Source organism: Anomaloglossus baeobatrachus, chromosome 3, assembly GCF_048569485.1.
Source record: "Anomaloglossus baeobatrachus isolate aAnoBae1 chromosome 3, aAnoBae1.hap1, whole genome shotgun sequence".
In the NCBI taxonomy this organism is placed as follows: Eukaryota; Metazoa; Chordata; class Amphibia; order Anura; family Aromobatidae; genus Anomaloglossus; species Anomaloglossus baeobatrachus.
The window spans coordinates 58,739,685-58,760,311 of NC_134355.1; the positions used below are offsets into that span (position 1 = coordinate 58,739,685).

General features: G+C 47.3%; 1 protein-coding gene and 1 long non-coding RNA gene across 2 annotated transcripts in view; one reads left to right on the plus strand and one right to left on the minus strand.

The window, feature by feature from the left end:
- The window catches only part of PRKCE (protein kinase C epsilon), a 616,040-nt gene extending 602,727 nt beyond the window's left edge, over positions 1–13,313 (minus strand). The window contains exon 1 of the mRNA XM_075339195.1: positions 12,436–13,313. Coding sequence (XP_075195310.1) covers positions 12,436–12,783 — 348 coding nt within the window. The 5' untranslated portion in view covers positions 12,784–13,313. The remainder of the gene's footprint in view (positions 1–12,435) is intronic.
- The window catches only part of LOC142296020 (uncharacterized), a 34,879-nt gene continuing 27,266 nt past the window's right edge, over positions 13,015–20,627 (plus strand). The window contains exon 1 of the long non-coding RNA XR_012751575.1: positions 13,015–13,548. This is a non-coding gene — a long non-coding RNA (uncharacterized LOC142296020). The remainder of the gene's footprint in view (positions 13,549–20,627) is intronic.

A 20,627-nucleotide genomic window follows, 5' to 3' on the forward strand; every position in this document is an offset into this window, starting at 1 on the left:
CCACTTTCTGTGACAGCCGAGAAAAGGAAACTTCCTTCAGAGGCTCGAAGGGCGGCTTCTGGAGAGTAACTAGTACCCTGTTCAGATCCCATGGATCTAACGGCCGCTTGTACGGGGGCACAATATGACAGACCCCCTGCAGGAACGTGCGCACCTTAGAAAGACGTGCTAGACGCTTCTGAAAAAACACGGATAGTGCCGAAACTTGCCCTTTAAGGGAGCTGAGCGACAAGCCCTTTTCTAACCCCGATTGCAGGAAGGAAAGAAACTTGGGCAATGCAAATGGCCAGGGAGACACTCCCTGAGCAGAGCACCAGGATAAGAAAATCTTCCACGTTCTGTGGTAGATCTTAGCCGAATTCGACTTTCTAGCTTGTCTCATTGTGGCAACGACTCCTTGAGATAATCCTGCAGATGCTAGGATCCAGGACTCAATGGCCACACAGTCAGGTTCAGGGCCGCAGAATTCTGATGGAAAAACGGCCCTTGGGACAGTAAGTCTGGTCGGTCTGGCAGTGACCACGGTCGACCGATCGTGAGATGCCACAGATCCGGATACCACGACCTCCTCGGCCAGTCTGGAGCGACGAGTATGATGCGGCTGCACTCGGATCTGATCTTGCGTAGCACTCTGGGCAAGAGCGCCAGAGGCGGAAACACGTATGGGAGCTGAAACTGCGACCAATCTTGAACCAAGGCGTCTGCCGCCAGAGCTCTTTGATCGCGCGACCTCGCCATGAATGCCGGGACCTTGTTGTTGTGCCGGGATGCCATTAGGTCGACGTCCGGCACTCCCCAGCGGCGACAGATTTCCTGAAACACGTCCGGGTGAAGGGACCATTCCCCTGCGTCCATGCCCTGGCGACTGAGGAAGTCTGCTTCCCAGTTTTCTACGCCTGGGATGTGAACCGCGGATATGGTGGATGCTCTGTCCTCTACCCACATTAGAATGCGCCGGACTTCTTGGAAGGCTTGCCGACTGCGCGTCCCTCCTTGGTGGTTGATGTATGCCACCGCTGTGGAGTTGTCCGATTGGATTCGGATCTGCTTTCCTTCCAGCCACTGTTGGAAGGCCAGTAGAGCAAGATACACTGCCCTGATCTCCAGAACATTGATCTGAAGGGTGGACTCCTGCGGAGTCCACGTCCCCTGAGCCCTGTGGTGGAGAAACACTGCTCCCCACCCTGACAGACTCGCATCTGTCGTGACTACTGCCCAGGATGGGGGCAGGAAGGATCTTCCCTGAGACAATGAGGTGGGAAGGAGCCACCATTGTAGAGAGTCCTTGGCCGTCTGGGAAAGCGAGACTTTCCTGTCCAGGGACGTTGACTTCCCGTCCCATTGGCGGAGAATATCCCATTGAAGTGGGCGCAGATGAAACTGCGCAAAGGGAACTGCTTCCATGGCTGCCACCATCTTCCCTAGGAAATGCATGAGGCGCCGCAAGGGATGCAACTGGCCCTGCAGGAGAGATTGCACCCCTGTCTGTAGTGACCGCTGCTTGTTCAGCGGAAGCTTCACTATCGCTGCTAGAGTATGAAACTCCATGCCAAGATACGTTAGTGATTGAGTCGGTGATAGGATCGACTTTGGAAAGTTGATGATCCATCCGAAAGACTGTAGGGTCTCCAGCGTAGCATTCAGGCTGTGCTGACATGCCTCTTGAGAAGGAGCTTTGACCAATAAATCGTCTAGGTAAGGGATCACCGAGTGTCCCTGAGAGTGCAAGACTGCTACCACCGCCGCCATGACCTTGGTGAAGACCCGTGGGGCTGTCGCCAGACCAAATGGCAGAGCTACGAACTGAAAATGGTCGTCTCCTATCACAAAACGTAGAAAACGTTGATGTTCTGTAGCAATTGGCACGTGGAGATAAGCATCTTTGATGTCTATTGAGGCAAGGAAGTCTCCTCTGGACATTGAGGCAATGACAGAACGCAGGGTTTCCATCCGGAACTTCCTGGCGTGCACATGTTTGTTGAGCCGTTTTAGGTCCAGAACAGGACGGAACGAGCCGTCCTTTTTTGGAACCACAAAGAGATTGGAGTAAAACCCTTGCCCTTGTTCCTGAGGAGGGACTGGGATCACCACTCCTTCCGCTCTTAGGGAGTCCACCGCCTGCAGCAGAGCATCTGCTCGGTCTGGATGTGGGGAGGTTCTGAAGAACCGAGCTGGAGGACGAGAATTGAACTCGATTCTGTACCCGCGAGACAAAATGTCCGTCACCCACCGGTCTTTGACCTGTGACATCCAAATGCCGGAAAAGCGGGAGAGCCTGCCCCCGACCGGCGATGCGGAGGGAGGGGGCTGGAAGTCATGAGGTAGCCGCTTTGGAAGCGGTACCTCCATTTGCTTTCTTGGGGCGCGTGTGAGCCCGCCACGAATCTGAGTTTCTTTGCGTCCTCTGAGTCCCTTTGGACGAGGTAAATGGTGTCTTGCCCGAACCTCGAAAGGACTGAAACCTCTGCTGCCACTTTTTCTGCTGAGGTTTGGTTGTTCTGGGTTGTGGTAAAGAGGAGTCTTTACCCTTGGACTGCTTAATGATATCAGCCAATGGCTCGCCAAACAGTCTATCTCTAGATAAAGGCAAACTGGTTAAACATTTTTTGGAACCAGCATCTGCTTTCCAGTCCTTTAACCACAAGGCTCTGCGCAAAACTACCGAATTGGCGGACGCCATTGAGGTGCGACTGGTAGATTCTAGGACCGCATTGATAGCGTAAGACGCAAACGCCGACATCTGCGTGGTAAGGTGCGCCACTTGCGGCACTGCTGGATGTATGATAGCATCCACTTTTGCTAAGCCAGCTGAAATAGCCTGGAGTGCCCATACGGCTGCGAATGCCGGAGCAAACGACGCGCCGATAGCTTCATAGACAGATTTTAACCAAAGGTCCATCTGTCTGTCATTGGCATCTTTAAGTGAAGCGCCATCCTCCACTGCAACTATGGACCTAGCTACGAGTTTGGAAATCGGGGGGTCTACCTTTGGACACTGTGTCCAGCGCTTGACCACCTCAGGGGGGAAAGGGAAACGCGTATCTTTAGATCGTTTAGAGAAACGCCTTTCTGGGTGAGCGTCGTGCTTCTGGATTGATTCTCTGAAGTCAGAGTGATCCAACAAAGCACACAATTTACGCTTGGGATAAAGGAAACGAAACTTCTCCTGCTCCGCAGCCGCCTCTTCTGCTGAAGGGGCTGGGGGAGAAATATCCAACAGCCTATTGATGGCTGAGATAAGGTCGTTTACCATGGCATCCCCATCAGGGGTATCCAGGTTGAGAGGGGTTCCAGGAATGGATTCCTGATCACTCTCATCAGACACATCACAGGGAGACTGATTGCGCTGAGACCCTGAGCAGTGTGATGACGTCGAGGGTCTTTCCCAGCGAGCTCGCTTAGGGTGGCTGGGGCTATCATCTGCTGCTGGTAGATTAGCCCCACATGCAGCACACGCAGTATACACAGCCCTAGCCTTGGCAGCCTTGCGTTTTGAGGATGGCATGTTGTTGCTTCCACAGAGGGATCTGGGATATGCAGCCAGAAGCGACCTCACAGTGCAAGAAATACAATCTCTCTATATCCTACACAGTACACCGATACACCGTGAGGCACTAGAGGGACCAGCACAGAAAAATCGCTTACCGCCCGCTTAAAAAGCGGGTGTGTGGTCGCCAGATAGCCCCTAGTCCAGGTCTCCCAGAGCCTTGCGTCCTTCCTCCAGCCAGACTGCATGTAATGGCTGCCGGCGTCCTGAGAGAGAAGGGGGGCGGGCCCTGGGCGTTCCTGGCTAAGAGCGGGAAGCCTGCTTCCCTCTGTGCCTAGTGTGAGGGCTGGAGCATGTAAATCAGGCTCCAGCCCTCGTCGCTGCTAGCGAACAGCGTCTCTCCCCTACCCTGAATGACAGGGTGGGGGCGGGAACGAATCGGAGCTGCCGGCGTCCTAGGCCCAAAAAGCCGGGGACTCAATTTATAACCGCCGCCGCCGTAAAAGCGCGGACGGCGGATCCCCGGCGCACCACAAGTCACAGCAGCGCCGCCCGGTCCAGAGGGGGTCGGCGCTGCGTTCCCATACACAAAAAATCCCCCAGTAATCTGTAGGGACACTAACTCCAACGTTGCGGTCCCCGGCGCACTACAACACCCAGCCAGCCCGGAGTGTGTCTGTGCCTGCCGGGGACACAGAGTACCTGTATGATGCAGGGCCTGTCCCTGATCGTACTCCTGCTCCGTCTCCATCAGGTTCTAATGGGTCTGTGGATGGAGCCCGGCGTCAGAGCTGAGAGGCCGGCAGGATCCCACTTCCACAGAGCCCTACCAGGGGATGTGGAAGGAAAACAGCATGTCAGGCTCCAGCCCTGTACCAGCAATAGGTACCTCAACCTTACAACACCATCCAGGGGTGAGAAGGGAGCATGCTGGGGACACTATATGTGTCCTCTTTTCTTCCATCCGAAATAGTCAGCAGCTACTGCTGACTAAAATCTGTGGAGCTATGCATGGAATGTCTGACCTCCTTCGCACACAAAGCTAAAACTGGAGAACCCGTGATACCACGGGGGGGTATAGCCAGAGGGGGAGGGGCCTTGCACTTTTAATGTAGTGCTTTGTGTGGCCTCCAGAGGGCAGTAGCTATACCCCAATCGTCTGGGTCTCCCAATAGAGCGCTGAAGAAATGGTTTTTTTTCCAATAATAAAAAGAAGAAACTGGTCAACTTTTGGATGCTTTCTTGTAGAAAAAATGGTCTAAAACTGACTATTGGATTAATTGAAGCAGAAAAAAAACATCCCATACAGAAAAATCACAAAAAATACGCCCTAATAAAACCGAAAACAGACAACAACACTGATGACACGGACACACGGATAACTCACTGATGGAAGACACTGATTGACACTGGTACCATTTTTTTTTACTCCTGTACTATTTTTCAATTACGTGAATAAATACGTAGGTGTGAATGAGGCCTAAAGCAGATATAGGACAGTGTCCCTACAGCTAAAATCAGACATAAGGGGATTACAAGGGTCCATGTATTGCAGAAGCCCACCATACCCAAGGTAATAAGTGTTTTCCAAATCAAATGTAATTATTGTCTATTAAAGGGAACCTGTTACCTGAATTTTCGCTATGAAACTAAAAGAATCCCCTTCTGCAGCTCCTGGGCTGTATTCTAGAAAGGTTCTTCTTCCTACTGCCCCCCTTTCAGACCTAAAGAAACACTTTATAAAATCTTACCTTTTGGTATGCTAATGAGCTTTCCTGGCCATGGGGGTGAGCATGTATTGCGTCCGTTATTCCCTCTCCTGCCGCTGTTCGCTGTCCCCCAGTGTTAATTGACACATAGATGAGGCCGCCGCCCACATCTTCGACAGTGCTCCTGAAGTCTCGCACATGCCCAGTGGCACAATCATGGGACAGAGCACTGTTCAAAGCGCCAGCGCCGGTGATCTTATTGCACAGGCGCAAGATTATGGGGAGGTACTTGGATGACGCTGGTGATGACATTGTCATCACTAGCGTCATCCAAGTAGCCGCCCATAATCTCGCGCCTGCGCAATAAGATCACCGGCGCTCGCGATTTGAAAAGTGCTGTCCAGCAATAGTGCCACTGTGCATGCGCGAGAGTATCGGCGGCTACTTGGATGACGCTGGTGATGACATTGTCATCACCAGCGTCATCCAAGTACCCGCCCATAATCTCGCACCTGCACAATAAGATCACCGGCACTGGCGATTTGAACAGTGCTCAGTCCCGCGATAGTGCCACTGGGCATGTGCGAGACTTCAGGAGCATTGTGGAAGATGTGGGAGGCAGCCTCATCTATGTGTCAATCAACACTGGGGGACGGCGAACAGCGGCAGGAGAGGGAATAACGGACACAATACAGCCCGCCCCCATGGCCAGGAAAGCTCATTAGCACACCAAAAAGTAAGATTTTATAAAGTGTTTATTTAGGTCTGAAAGGGGGGCCAGTAGCAGGATGAACCTTTCTAGAATACAGCCCAGGAGCTGCAGAAGGGGATTCTTTTAGTTTCATAGCGAAAATTCTAGTGACAGGTTCCCTTTAACTTCACTCTATACAATGCTTCAATCAAAGCGATAAAGTTAGAAAGAAGGACTTATGAATCAAGCCACATACAAGGTTATCCTGGAAAAACAGTTGCTTCCTTCTGCTCAGGCAATGCTCCCCAACTCTGAGGACTGTTTTTTCCAGCAGGACAATGCACCACGCCACAGAGCTAGGTCAATCAGTGTGTGGATGAAGGGCCACCACATCAAAACCCTGTCATGGCCAGCCCAATCTCCAGACCTGAACCCCATTGAAAACCTCTGGAATGTAATCAAGACGAGGATGGATAGTCACAAACCATCAAACAAAGAGGAACTGCTTAAATTTTTGCACCAGGAGTGGCATAAGGTCACCCAAAAGCCTGGTGGAAAGCAGCCAAGACGCATGAAAGCTGTGATTACAAATCATGGTTATTCTACATAATATTGATTTCTGAATCTTCCTGAGGTAAAACGTTATTAGTATTGTTGTTTCTAAATGATTATGAACTTGTTTTCTTTGCATTATTTGAGGTGTGAAAGCAATGCATTGTTTTGTTATTTTGATCATTTCTCATTTTCAAACAATACAAAATGTATTGCTTGGAAATTCGGAGATGTTGTCAGTAGTTTATAGAATAAAAACGCAATTTACATTTTACTCAAAAATATACCTATGAAGAGAAAAATCTGAAAAACTAACAATTTGGAAGTGGCCTCTTAATTTTTGCCAGAGTTGTGTATATATATATATATATATACAGTATAAAAATATATATATATATATATATATATATATATATATATATATATATATATATATATATATATATATGAGAGTTACAATTATATTTTTTTAAAGAAATTCATTAAAGATTGGAATTTATTTCTTATGTCTACCGGAAGCTGGATCTTTCACTTTCCTTCTTGTTAGCGCGCTGGTACAGCAGCGGGATATCGTGCTTTAAGATGCCAATGTCGGGGTGAGCTGGATTTTTCGTATTTTTTCTTGCAGACTTAAATCTCCAGCATGTCAATTCTTTCAGCATTTTGATGCATATTTCACCCACACGAATTTATGGGAAAAATCTTCACCAAAACGAGCGTCAAAAATGCACCAAAAACCCATGTTTTTGCAGCTGTGTTTTTCCTGCCAAGAGATGCAAAAATGTCTGCCCCAAATACGTTAGGTGTGCACACAGCCTAAAATTCCAACACGCTTCAATAATTTGGGACTGTCACGACGTAAACATGTTTGGTACTGAGATGTAATAACAGTCGGTGTCACATTGCTGCCCAATTGCTGTGCAATACATGCTGCCAGAGCTGAAATCAGTAATGCATCCCTCTTTTGACTAGAGTTGTCAAATAATCACCAGGGTGGGGGGTACACCTTTAATGGACGGTATGAAATTATATAATGTGCTAAATCACACGCCGCTCACTTCACCATTCCAAATCCTAGACCAGAACATTTACAACAGACACATCTGATGAAGGGTATACATCCAGAACATTACATTTTTTGTTATACTGACAATGGTGTAATCTGTGGATATAAGACCTTTTGAATAAATCCTAAATAAGCATCTCCACGTGCATTATAGTGTGCAGTTCCTTCCATTCACTAAGGGGCACTTTGCACACTGCGACATCGCAGGTGCGATGTCGGTGGGGTCAAATTGAAAATGACGCACTTCCGGCATCGCATGCGACATCGCAGTGTGTAAAGGCTGGATGATACGATTAACGAGCGCAAAAGCGTCGTAATCGTATCATCGGTGCAGCGTCGGCGTAATCCATGATTACGCTGACGCGACGGTCCGATGTTGTTCCTCGCTCCTGCGGCTGCACACATCGCTGTGTGTGAAGTCGCAGGAGCGAGGAACGTCTCCTACCGGCCTCACTGCGGCTTCCGTAGGATATGCGGAAGGAAGGAGGTGGGCAGGATGTTGACATCCTGCTCATCTCCGCCCCTCCGCTCTGATTGGCCGCCTGCCGTGTGACGCCGCACGACCCGCCCCCTTAACAAGGAGGCGGGTCGCCGGCCACAGGGACGTCGCACGGCAGCTGAGTGTGTGTGTGAAGCTGGCGTAGCGATAACTTTCGCTACGCCAGCTATCACCACATATCGCTGCTGCGACGGGGGCGGGCACTATCGCACTCGGCATCGCAGCATCGGCCTGCGATGTCGTAGTGTGCAAAGCCCGCCTTAGGATCAGAGATGTCAGTCTGCTTTTCTAGAGTCCTGAATGGCAGGCCTGACTGGTTACACAGAGAAACATTACTTGGGAATGTATCACTGCATAATCAGGCAGACAGACTGCTCAGACACCTCGGAAATCTAGGTGTCAACCTCATGGGCGTCTGAATGCAAAATATATTGATAATCACTAGTGATGAGCGAGCACTACCATCCTCGGGTGCTCAATACTCGTAACTAGTGATGTGTGGGCACTACCATCCTCGGGTGCTCTGTACTCGTAACTAGTGATGAGCGGGCACTACCATCCTCGGGTGCTCAATACTCGTAACTAGTGATGTGTGGGCACTACCATCCTCGGGTGCTCTGTACTCGTAACTAGTGATGTGTGGGCACTACCATCCTCAGGTGCTCTGTACTCGTAACTAGTGATGAGCGGGCACTACCATCCTCAGGTGCTCTGTACTCGTAAGTAGTAATGAGCGAGCACTCCCATCCTCGGGTGCTCTGTACTCGTAACTAGTGATGAGCGAGCACTACCATGCTCTGGTGCTCAGTACTCGTAACTAGTGATGAGCGAGCACTACCATCCTCGGGTGCTCAGTACTCGTAACTAGTGATGAGCGGGCACTACCATGCTCAGGTGCACAGTACTCGTAACTAGTGATGAGCGGGCACTACCATGCTCAGGTGCTCAGTACTCGTAACTAGTGATGAGCGGGCACTACCATGCTCGGGTGCTCGGTACTCGTAACTAGTGATGAGCGGGCATTACCATCCTCGGGTGCTCTGTACTCGTAACTAGTGATGAGCGAGCACTACCATCCTCGGGTGCTCAGTACCTGTAACTAGTGATGAGCAGGCACTACCATGCTCGGGTGCACAGTACTCGTAACTAGTGATGAGCGGGCACTACCATGCTCGGGTGCTCAGTACTCGTAACTAGTGATGAGCGAGCACTACCATGCTCGGGTGCTCAGTACCTGTAACTAGTGATGAGCAGGCACTACCATGCTCGGGTGCACAGTACTCGTAACTAGTGATGAGCGGGCACTACCATCCTCGGGTGCTCAGTACCTGTAACTAGTGATGAGCAGGCACTACCATGCTCAGGTGCACAGTACTCGTAACTAGTGATGAGCGGGCACTACCATGCTCAGGTGCTCAGTACTCGTAACTAGTGATGAGCAGGCACTACCATGCTCAGGTGCACAGTACTCGTAACTAGTGATGAGCGGGCACTACCATGCTCGAGTGCTCAGTACTCGTAACTAGTGATGAGCGGGCACTACCATGCTCGGTATTCATAACTAGCGATGAGCGAGCACTACCATCCTCAGGTGCTCGGTATTCATAACTAGTGATGCGCGAGCACTACCATGCTCGGATGCTCAGTATTCATAACTAGTGATGAGCGAGCACTACCATGCTCGGATGCTCGGTATTCATAACTAGTGATGAGCGAGCACTACCATGCTCGGATGCTCGGTATTCATAACTAGTGATGAGCGAGCACTACCATGCTCGGATGCTCGGTATTCATAACTAGTGATGAGCGAGCACTACCATGCTCGGATGCTCGGTATTCATAACTAGTGATGAGCGGGCACTACCATGCTCGGGTGCTCAGTACTCGTAACTAGGGATGAGTGAGCACTACCATGCTCGGGTGCTCGGTATTCATAACTAGTGATGAGCGAGCACTACCATGCTCAGGTGCTCTGTACTGGTAACTAGTGATGAGCGAGCACTACCATGCTCAGGTGCTCTGTACTGGTAACTAGTGATGAGCGAGCACTACCATGCTCGGGTGCTCGGTATTCATAACTAGCGATGAGCGAGCACTACCATGCTCAGGTGCTCTGTACTGGTAACTAGCGATGAGCGAGCACTACCATGCTCGGGTGCTCGGTATTCATAACTAGTGATGAGCGAGCAGTACCATGCTCGGGTGCTTGGACGGGCTTGATTTGTGTGCCAAGTGGAATGGAAGTCAATGGGGATCTCAAGAATTTTTCTAGAAGATCTTCCGGAAAAATGATTAAGCCCCCCCATTGACTTCTATTATATTTGGTACACGAGTCGAGCCCGTCCGAGCACCTGAGCATGGTAGTGCTCGCTCTTCACTAACAATCACCTATTTTATGTTTTGGGGAGGGGAAATTTGTACTTATAAATCCCTTCTGCTAATTTGTTGATTTACAAATATTAGATGTTTTCATAAGCCAGTATTGTAATAAAACACAGACAATTAATTGTTATATAAATAAAATACAGAATGAAACAAAAAACATAAACAGAATATATACATGATGTGCAGATACAAAGCAGGATATCATGTGGTCTATATACTACCCCAAACTAAAGATGTCACCTCCTTTCCATTCCTCTGACCAATGACCATGGTTATTACTCAGGGCAGAGGGTCACAGACACATCTTTACAGGAGCAGATGGAAGAGCAAGAGATCCGTCATCACTTTACAGGATTTCCGTCCACAACCAAAGCAAGCACCGGCTACCACCGGCCACCACCGGCCACCACCTGCCCCATCCCGGGGAGTCACCCACAGCCACTTACAGTTTCATATCAAATCCATATTTTTCACACACACAAAAAAATATATTTAACAATATTATATCTAGTTCCACATCAGAACATACTGTATATAGATATATATAGATATATATTTAGATATATATATATATATATATATATTGCCTACTTCTGTCTACACCTAACCCATTAAATCTACATTATAGTAGTCCCATGTAGGTTGTCACTTGGCTCCAAAATATTATATGGTCCTAGTCACAGAGTAGCATGTCTCCATCATCGATATTTCTGTATAAATAATAAGGCTTTTTATCCATAAGTGGTGAAAATTGCAGAAGATATGACTGATTACAGCTTATATCCAAATCACAGAAAAATGGCTCCTTTGTACGGTAACCTGTTTTTATATAGGGCCAACATAAGCTACAGTCATATAAACACAAGGTAGAAAGGTGACATCAGCCAAAGGATCACAAAAAGAATATTTGAGGATAACGTTGCTTGCAGTATCTAAATATCAATAATTTAATATCTCATTTGGAGGGAAAATATTTTACAAAATATTGTAAAACAATTCCTATTTATTTGTTGCTACTATCCTTAGGTTATTCACTTTCTCCATTTTTCTAGGAGTCAAAATGACTCAATCACTGGTGGACACAGAAAGATAACAGCCCACCAACTTTGGAGGGGACAGTGGCCCCCTTACCTCTTGGGTCCCTGTGCATAATCCCTCTCCAGTCCTAAAGCTCATCTTAATGCTCCATTCCACCTACTTTGGGGGTGGTAGTGGCCCCCTTACCTCTTGGGTCCCTGTGCATAATCCCTCTCCAGTCCAATATCTCATCTTAATGCTCCATTCCACCTACTTTGGAGGTGACAGTGGCCTCTTCACATCACGGGTCGATATGCATGAACCCTTTCTAGCCCAATATCTCATCTTAATGCTCCATTCCACCTACTTTAGGGCTGGAAGTGACCCCCTTACTTTTTTAGCCCCTGTGCATGAACCCTTTCTAGCCCAATATCTCATCTTAATGCTCCATTCCACCTACTTTGGGGGTGGTAGTTGCCCCCTTACCTCTTGGGCCCTTGTGCAGCTGCACTAATGTCTACCCCTGGACCCAATATAACAGCGGTCCTCAGTTACTATCAGTCACCTCCAAATGCTATTATTATGGATCCAAAGATGATGTATGTTTCGATGGTGCTTGTGAAAGACACATTTTCAGTCAATATTGGGCCCTCAATGATCAGGAGAACCAAATCCAATATCTGCATGAGGGTTTTTTTTAAGATAACCCATTCTATAACAAGCTTGGGTAATAGGGCGCACTGATGGTTTGGGGATAAGACCTTTCAGGACTATGTTGGCCCCATATAAAGTGGGAAGAGTCTGAGGAGCAGTAGATCCCTGGTATCCCCTGTTGCTCAGAGATTTCCCTCCTCCATGTGTTGATCTGTGGGAGATGTGGAGTGTGCAGAAGGAAGAGCAGGGATGTGTGGCCGTGTCATTCCACACTAGAGGATTTCCTCCACACTCCAGCAGTAAAACAATAGCATTCTGGACATGTGTGTGACAATAAAGCCTCCTACTACAGCAGCATCAGGCATCATCTCTTACCCAATCCTCAAAGTGCCGGCTCCCATTCTGAAGCAGATCCTCGAACTGGATGGTGCAATTAGCCACAAAATCATCGTACCCAATGGGGGCATCATGAAAAACTGCCAGCTCGATCTTCCTACCATTGCAGACATCCGTGGAGAAGTCATCATGCCAAGCTGGGCTGTTGGTTTTTGCCTTGGTGGAGGTCTGCCCTATCCTGGAGTCATCCACATTGACTGCAATGTATGGGTCCAGCAGGAAGGTCTGAGGTCTGGGTCCCACCGCATGTCTCAGGGACCAAGCTGTGGGCTTCAGGTTCACAGCCTCGCAGATCCTAATCTTCAGCAAGCCATTGAAGACCACCATGGCGAGCGAGGGGTTAATCAGAGCCGATCCACCTCTCAAGTGTAAATCAATGGAGATCCAATGTGATCTGTTGCTCACTCCCACTCAATCCAGGGATTTCTAACGGAAAACAAGGAAGGAGGGGGGAAGGCGTCCTCTTCTTGCAGGCTGAGGCTCTGGAGATCCTCATGTAATCCCTGCTCCGGCCTGGTGAAGGGTGCTGTGCTGTCCTCTACCTACCGTCTGTGATCATCCATGCAGATGTGAGGCTGCAGCCAGAAGCCTCCTGAAGCTTCCCGCAGAGCGAATGGAGCAGCCGCAGTCCTCAACTGAGTCCGCGCACAACACAGCACGGCCAGGGCGCTCACATCCGCACCAGGACGGGGGTCGTGCTCACATCCCCAGGGACGGCTCCAGCTGCTCCCATGTAATATACATGAGCCTGGGCTGGGCTGGCAGGACCTGTGGGCAGATTCCCTGGTGAAGGCTGGTGCTGCTCTAGCTGTTGGTGCTGCTGATGATTAGTAACACCCCCCCTTCTCCTCCCCTCTCCTTGTAATGCAGGAAATGCACAAAAGACGTCACAGTGTGTGTGCCTGGAAGTGTGTGAGTGTGTGAGACACACAGGAGGCTGCTGCTGACACATCCAGGCAATGGAGGCTTCCCTGCAAGCTCTGAAGAGGATCTGCACCCCCCAATATGATCAGTGTCACCCAGGGAAAGGGGGATCTGGACACCAAGTCCCTTTCACTGCTTAGAATGATACTTTGTTGCTTCGTCGCTCAGGTATGGCAGACTGCAGAGAAGAAAGCTAGTAACCACAGTGCCATACTGATACTATGTAGCAGATCATATTATTACAGGATCACATTGTTTATTATAGCAGTGATCATGCCTTTACTAATAATATTACTGTAAATAATAACATGTTTATTAGGGTGAGTGCACACGATCAGTGTTAGCAGCGTTTTGGAAACTACAAATATTTAAAAAAAAAAACCTCAAGAAAAAGCAACGGGCAAGATGCTAAAACACCATTAAACATAGAAATTTAAAACTATATATTTTATTTATAAAAAATTATTTATTTTTTTTTTTTTTTAATTATCTATTATAGTTACTGGGAACAATGTGCTTATAAAGATAGGGTCACTCCAAAAAGGCAGGAACGTAAATGGTCACCACTTAAGGCAATGTGGCAGGATAGTATCTACCTTATGCAGAGTCTGTGAAGTCCGTCTGTCTTCTTCATGACGCACGTTTCGTCGTTTATCTGACTTCCTGGGGGGTTAGTACAAGAATGAGTGTGGGTTGTCAGAACGCAAGGTATTTAAACTCAACAAAGTCAGGTAGCCAATTTGAAATCCTTCCACGTTGGTTCTACACTTTTTTTAGTGTAACCCTAGAACGCATACCTGGGGCTTCGCAGGCCTGCTAGGTAACTTGTTTTCTATGGTAGATTTCTATAGTTGCGAGTTCTAGGGTTAAATACCCTGCGTGCTGACAACCCACACTTAAGGGTGCTTTACACGCTGCAATATCGCTAACGATTTATCGTCAGGGTCACGGTGTTTGTGACGCACATCTGGCGTCGTTAGCGACATCTCAGCGTATAACACGTACGAGCGACCTTAAACGATCACAAAAGAGACATAAATCGTTGGTTTTGGAGAGGTCGTCCAAACATCAAAAATCGTTGTCTTGTACGTAGCGATGTTGTTCGTCGTTCCTGCGGCAGCACACATCGCTATGTGTGACACCGCAGGAACGACGAACTACAGCTTACCTGCCTCCACCGGCAATGAGGAAGGAAGGAGATTGGTGGGATGTTATGTCCCGCTCATCTCCGCCCCTCCGCTTCTATTGGACGGCTGCCGTGTGATGTCGCTGTGACGCCGCACAACCCGCCCCCTTAGAAAGGAGGCGGATCGCCGGCAAGAGCGACGTCGCTAGGCAGGTAAGTCCGTGTGACGGGGTTAGCGATGTTGTACGCCACGGGCAGCGATTTGCCCGTGACGCACAACCGACGGGGGCGGGTACGCTCGCTAGCAATATCGGTACCGATATCGCAGCATGTAAAGTACCTTTAATTCTCACACTAACCTCCTCCCGGAGGAAGTCAGATAAACGACAAAACGCGCGTCGGGAAGAAGGCAGACGGACTTCACAGACCTTGCATAAACTATTTACTAACCTGTCACATTGCTTCACTGAATGGATCCGGGTGTAGCGCTCACTCCGGTGCCATTTAACCTAGCATTCTTCAAATAACTATTATACTGTTATCTTATTGATACCTGTCATTTAAGGCATGAGTTTGTTCATCAAAATATACACTGTATAAATAATTATCTTTTGAACATACAGTACACGCACTGTCTTAGACAAGCACTCTATTGATTTTTTTTATTTATTTCTATTCCTTCAGTTTTTTTGTTGTTTGCATCTGTTTTAACTCTTGTGAATGGCATCTTGCCCATTGCTTTTTCTTGAGAGTTTTTTTTTAATATTTATAGCATTTATGACACCATATTTAGGGATTTTTTGATTATGCATCGTACAGTACGAGCACAGTGGACAGGATTTGTAGAAATCTCATGCTCACTGTGCTTCTTTTCTGTGCAGTGTAAACTGACCGACTTTTCCATCTTCCATCTAAACCCAGTCTTATGGTATCACATTATTATTATATGTAATATTTAATAATATTTAAATAGTATAAAATAATATTAATAATGTGATGTGCCTTGGCTTTACAGCTGGCTCTGCACTGATGCACTGTTGAGCCGCCTTTCAGTCAGTGCCGGGGGTACGGATACAGCCACCGCTCACAATGTACTGAGTGGTGACTTAAAAAGCCTGAGGCTGCAGGGAGGAATAAAGCTCATTTCCTCTCAGCAGAGAGTCTTTCAGTTTGGCGACCGAGCATCTTTGGAACGCTATTAACCTGCAGATTAACACCATATTTGCGTATTAATAGCGTTTGGGGACATGACAAGTTCCCTTAAAGGGAACCTGTCAACAGGTTTTTCCTTTATGAACTGTGGCCTCCACCAGTGAGCTCTTATATACAGGAGTCTAGAATACTGTATATAAGAGCCCAGGCCGCTCTGTAGAATGTAAAAAAACACCTTTATAATACCCAATGCGCAGTCCAAATTGCCATGTGCATATATATTCACCCCTTTTACTATGAAAGCACTAAAAATATATAGTGCAAGCAATTACCTACATAAGTCACATGCTTGGTGAAAGGAAGCCCTCCTGTGTGCAATATCTCGGTCTCATGGTCTGTCAGTATATACACACCTATTCTGAAAGGCCACAGAGGCTGCACCATAAAGACCAAGGAGATCTCCAAACAAGTCAGAGACAAAGTTGTTGAGAAGTACAAGTCATGGTTGGGTTATAAAAATATATCCCAGTTTATGATGATCCCCCGGAGCAACATCAAATCCATTATCATCAAATGGAAAGAACATGGTAGCAAAACCTGGCAAGAGAGGGCCATCCACCAAAACTTTCAGCCCAGGCAAGAAGGCATTGGTCAAAGAGGCAGCACAGAGACCAAAGGTGACCCTGAAGGAGCTGCAGAGTTCCCAAGCAGAGACTGGAGCATCTGTCCATACGTCCACAATAAGCCGAACACTCCATAGAGCTGGCCTTTATGGAAGAGTGGCCAAAAAAAAGCCTTTTCTTACAACCAAAAATTGGAAGCCTTGTTTTGTTTTTGCCAAAAGACATGTGGAAGACTCCGCAAATATATGGAGGAATGTGCTGTGGTCAGATGAGACCAAAATTGAACTTTTTGGCCAACAAGGTAAATGCTATGTCTGACGGCAAACCAACACAGTTATTGACCCCAAGGACACCATCCCCAGAGTGAAACATGGTGGAGTCAGCAATGTGTAGGGATGGTTTTCGGCAGCAAGGAGAGAGAAAGTGGTCCGAGTCAAGTGGAAGATGGAAGGAAATACAGGGATATTATTGAGCAAAACCTGTTTCTCTTTCAGTGATTTGAGACTGGGGCGGAGGTTCACCTTCCAACAAGGCAATGATCCAACGCTACTGCTAAAGCAATACTCTAGTGGTTTAAGGGGAAATGTTTAAATTCATTGGAGAGGCCGGGTCACAGCCCAGACCTTAATCCAATTGAGAATTTGTGGTCAGACTTGAAGATTGCTGTTCACCAGAGGAAACCATCTAACTTGAAGGAGAGGGAGCAGTTTGGCCTTGAGGAATGGGCAAAAATCCCAGTGGTAAGATGTGGAAAGCTCATAGAGGTTTATCCAAAGAGACTTGCAGCTGTAATTGCTGCAAAAGGAGGATCTACAAAGAACTGGCTTTAGGGGGTGAATAGTTATGCACATTGAGGTTTTCAGTTATTGTGTCCTATTTGTTGTTTGCGTCACAATAAATGATAGCTAGAGCTGTAGACAAGATCTTTATATGAACTAATGCAAACCCTCAAAAAAACAGTGAAATTCTAAAGAAATTCTAAATTCTAGGATCTACTGGGACTGAACAATTGGGGATCTTTCCATGGGATAGGCCATCAATATGAGATCGGTGGGGATTCAACACCCAACACTGCCATCGATCACCTGAAGTCTGCACCTGGATATAAGCAGTGTAGAGGGTGAAGCCAAAACCCATGCATTGCCTATTGTCCACTGCCAATACAATTTATCTCCCATTCTGCCGGCACAGATTTTAGCTGATCGGTGATGGTAGCGGGTGTTGGACCCCCTCTGATCTCATATTGATGAACTATCTAATAGAGAGGTCATCAATTGTTCAGTCTTTCATAATAAGGGCTCAAGCACTTCACAGAATACATGGAACCCGCACAGCCTTATACGCAGTCCATGCAGCTCCATATTAGGGTTTTTTAAATTGTCCCAGGTCCAACGCCAGCTCTCTAGTCAGCGTTGGACTGGCTACCGGAGGAATCTCCAGTAATGCCAGGCCTGGATTCAGGTACCTGCATTGCACTCCGGAGCTCTCACCTGAGCTCTGGAGTGCAGCCGAGACTGCACCGCGAGCGCCGAGTGATTGATTCCCCGGCGACTGCGGTTCAGTTCATGACAGCTGCAGACAGGCCGGGCTGTTCTCCGGAGTTCAGGTGACAGCTCCGGAGTGCAATGCTGGTACCTGAATCCAGGCCTGGCATTACTGGAGATTCCTCCAGTAGCCAGTCCGACGCTGTCTCTAGTCCTTGTGTTCTGAGTACAGCAGTGACACCACCAGCTCATATCATCACTAGGCAGTCCCTGCTCGTGCGTGAGAATATCTGAATAAAATAATATCCAATGGATTTTGCAGAACAGTTTTTTTGTTTGTAGCATCCATGTTAATCTGGCAGAAATGAGCTCCATATGTGTCTAGTTTCAGGATCCAGCATGGCCCTTGTAATGTGAATTAATAGTGTGCCTGCTTTCTAGTGCTCTGAAAACAGCAAGGTAACCAGTGGATGTTTCTTGCGGTTCAGCATCTATGTCAATATTTAATATACAAAAACAGTATATTACCAGTGTAACTATAAAATAAATGTCACAAAGAGTTTTGCACAAACTTTGCCACCTTTCATGGCAGAGGCAGGTCTGCCTCTGTTCACATTGCAGATTCTGACCCTCCGCCCGATGGTTTCTCTGGTGTCTGGGATCAACACAGGCAGACTCAGGCGTCGACCTGCTATGTGCTGATTTATAGGCAGGCTAGCAAGAGTTAAACTCTGCTAGTCTTCTTGCTACATTAATCACATGTTGTGAAGAGACCTATCACATCTGCTTCCCTCCTATTTATGCTAGTTGAAATGATCTAGCTATGCCAGCTATAGTTTATTCTATGTTGGTGTGTGAGGTGTGGTGTGCCGGACTCTCTAGGGAAAGTTTTGTGTTAGTTGTGCCTACTGGTTTGAGCAGTTGTGGATGTGTACCCCTGTTGTTTTGTAGTTTTCTTCCTGCGCTTGTGTTTCCTCCTGAATCTTGTACTCTCTTTACCTTTTTGTGTGCGCCTGTTTGACAGAGTTTTGGTTTTCCCTTGTCTGCCTTTAGATGTGGTTTCAACAGACTCCTGTCCCATCCCTCCCTGCTGGGTGAGGGAACCAGATAAGGTCAGGTCAAGACCAGAGCCAGGAAGGAGACTCAGGCCTCTCCACCATTAGGAGTATCCCTGAGAATAGGGATCACATAGGGCCTTCTAGCTTGAGGGTCAGCTTAGGAGCCCCCGTAGTCATCGTGACAACAAATATATGCAGAACTTGTTATTGTTGACTGTGGCTACCTGACCATATCTATGCCAGTCCTCACACCAGTGGGATAAGCTGCCCAGAGGAGGCGTGTAAGACCTAGTATTACGTTGGAGTGACACGATTGTATAAAAATTGGTTCCATTCTCATCCAGAAAAGTGGGCCAATTTTTTTTCTCACTTGTCGTCCATGTCCTGTCTTTATGTATATAATGTTTTTTTTAGTCAGCAGCTGTTAATCTTTTACAGAACCATTCACAGTTTCCCATCTTACAGAATGGTAGTTGTTGTGAATGTCAGTTATGCTTTTGCTGCTGTGAGGCTCCCTCTTGTGGCCAGGAATGGTTTGGACAGAGACCAGGTGTGTTGAGCAATGGGCGTTTCCATTGCTAACTCTCTGCCTATTTAAACCCTGGTCTGATAGCAGGCTATGCCGGATGTCAGTTGTTCTGTAGTTCACCAGCCTGCTTCATCCTGCTCCAGACCCCATCTACCCCAGATAAGTGCTTGGCTCTTTATTTGTTGTTTGGCTCTTTTTGCTCTTATCTGAGTTTGTCATTTACTGTGGTTATTGTCAGTTTATTGGCATGCAGGGATCTTCCCTCTCAGTTGCTCTGCTGGGAAGCTCCCTGCAGCTATGTTTGGAGTATTGCTCCTATTAGTCCATGTGTTTGTTGCTACTTGAATTTGTAATGGTTCCTGCTTTCTGTTCATTGGTATGACAAGAGCGCCTGGTATAGGACGGAGTTCAGATCTAGTGATCTGAGGGCCTTTTGTACTATTAGGTTTTTGGATTTTTGCAGGGTTTTTCTCTGGCCACCATCAGTCCCTGTCCTATCCTGACCTATTTAGTCAGTAGAGCCTCACCTTTGCTAATCCTATCATCCATCTGTGTATTGTGTTTTCCTATATCACCGCAGTCTTTGAATGTGGGGGGCTTGCTATTCTTTATCTATTTTCTGAGGGAGAGAGTTATTCATCTTTCCTTCCTTTAGGATAGTTAGTTCTCCAGCTGGGTTCGCGGTGCACAGGATGTTAGCTCACCCCTCGGCTACTTCTAGTGTTGATGGTTAGTAAGGGGATGGCGGCCAGATTAGTTGCCAATGCTCTTGTCACCTTTTACCAATGACTTATGGTGGTCTTCCATGGTTCCGGATCATAACAGGTAGTGTTTGTGTAAAAATCGGATTCCATACTGATGGTCCGCGTGGCATCCGATTTTTTTTCTTATGGCAAATACAGCTGAGAAAAAAACCCTGCAGATCTGCCTTGCCTCACTAAATAACATTAGTCTGAGTGCAATCCCTTTTTTTTTTTATTCCGGGTTCTGCTCTGTATTAATTTGGGGGTCTGATTTTTTTTCTCTAGTGTAGTTATTCTGGATCTACTTGGATGGATGTATTTAGCTAAGAGTTTTTGGTTATTGTCTGTTTTGAGGTTTGAACTGTATTAATTCTGAAATTTCGTTATTCAGGGGGTTTGGTTGAGATTGGTATTTATTTGGCATCTGATGTGAGTTTGGATTTATTTAGGCTTAGGGTTAGGGATCTGTAGTTACTCTGCAGTTTGATCTGAGTTTGTGTTTTTCACAGTTGGATCTGGGTCTGGTTCTGTA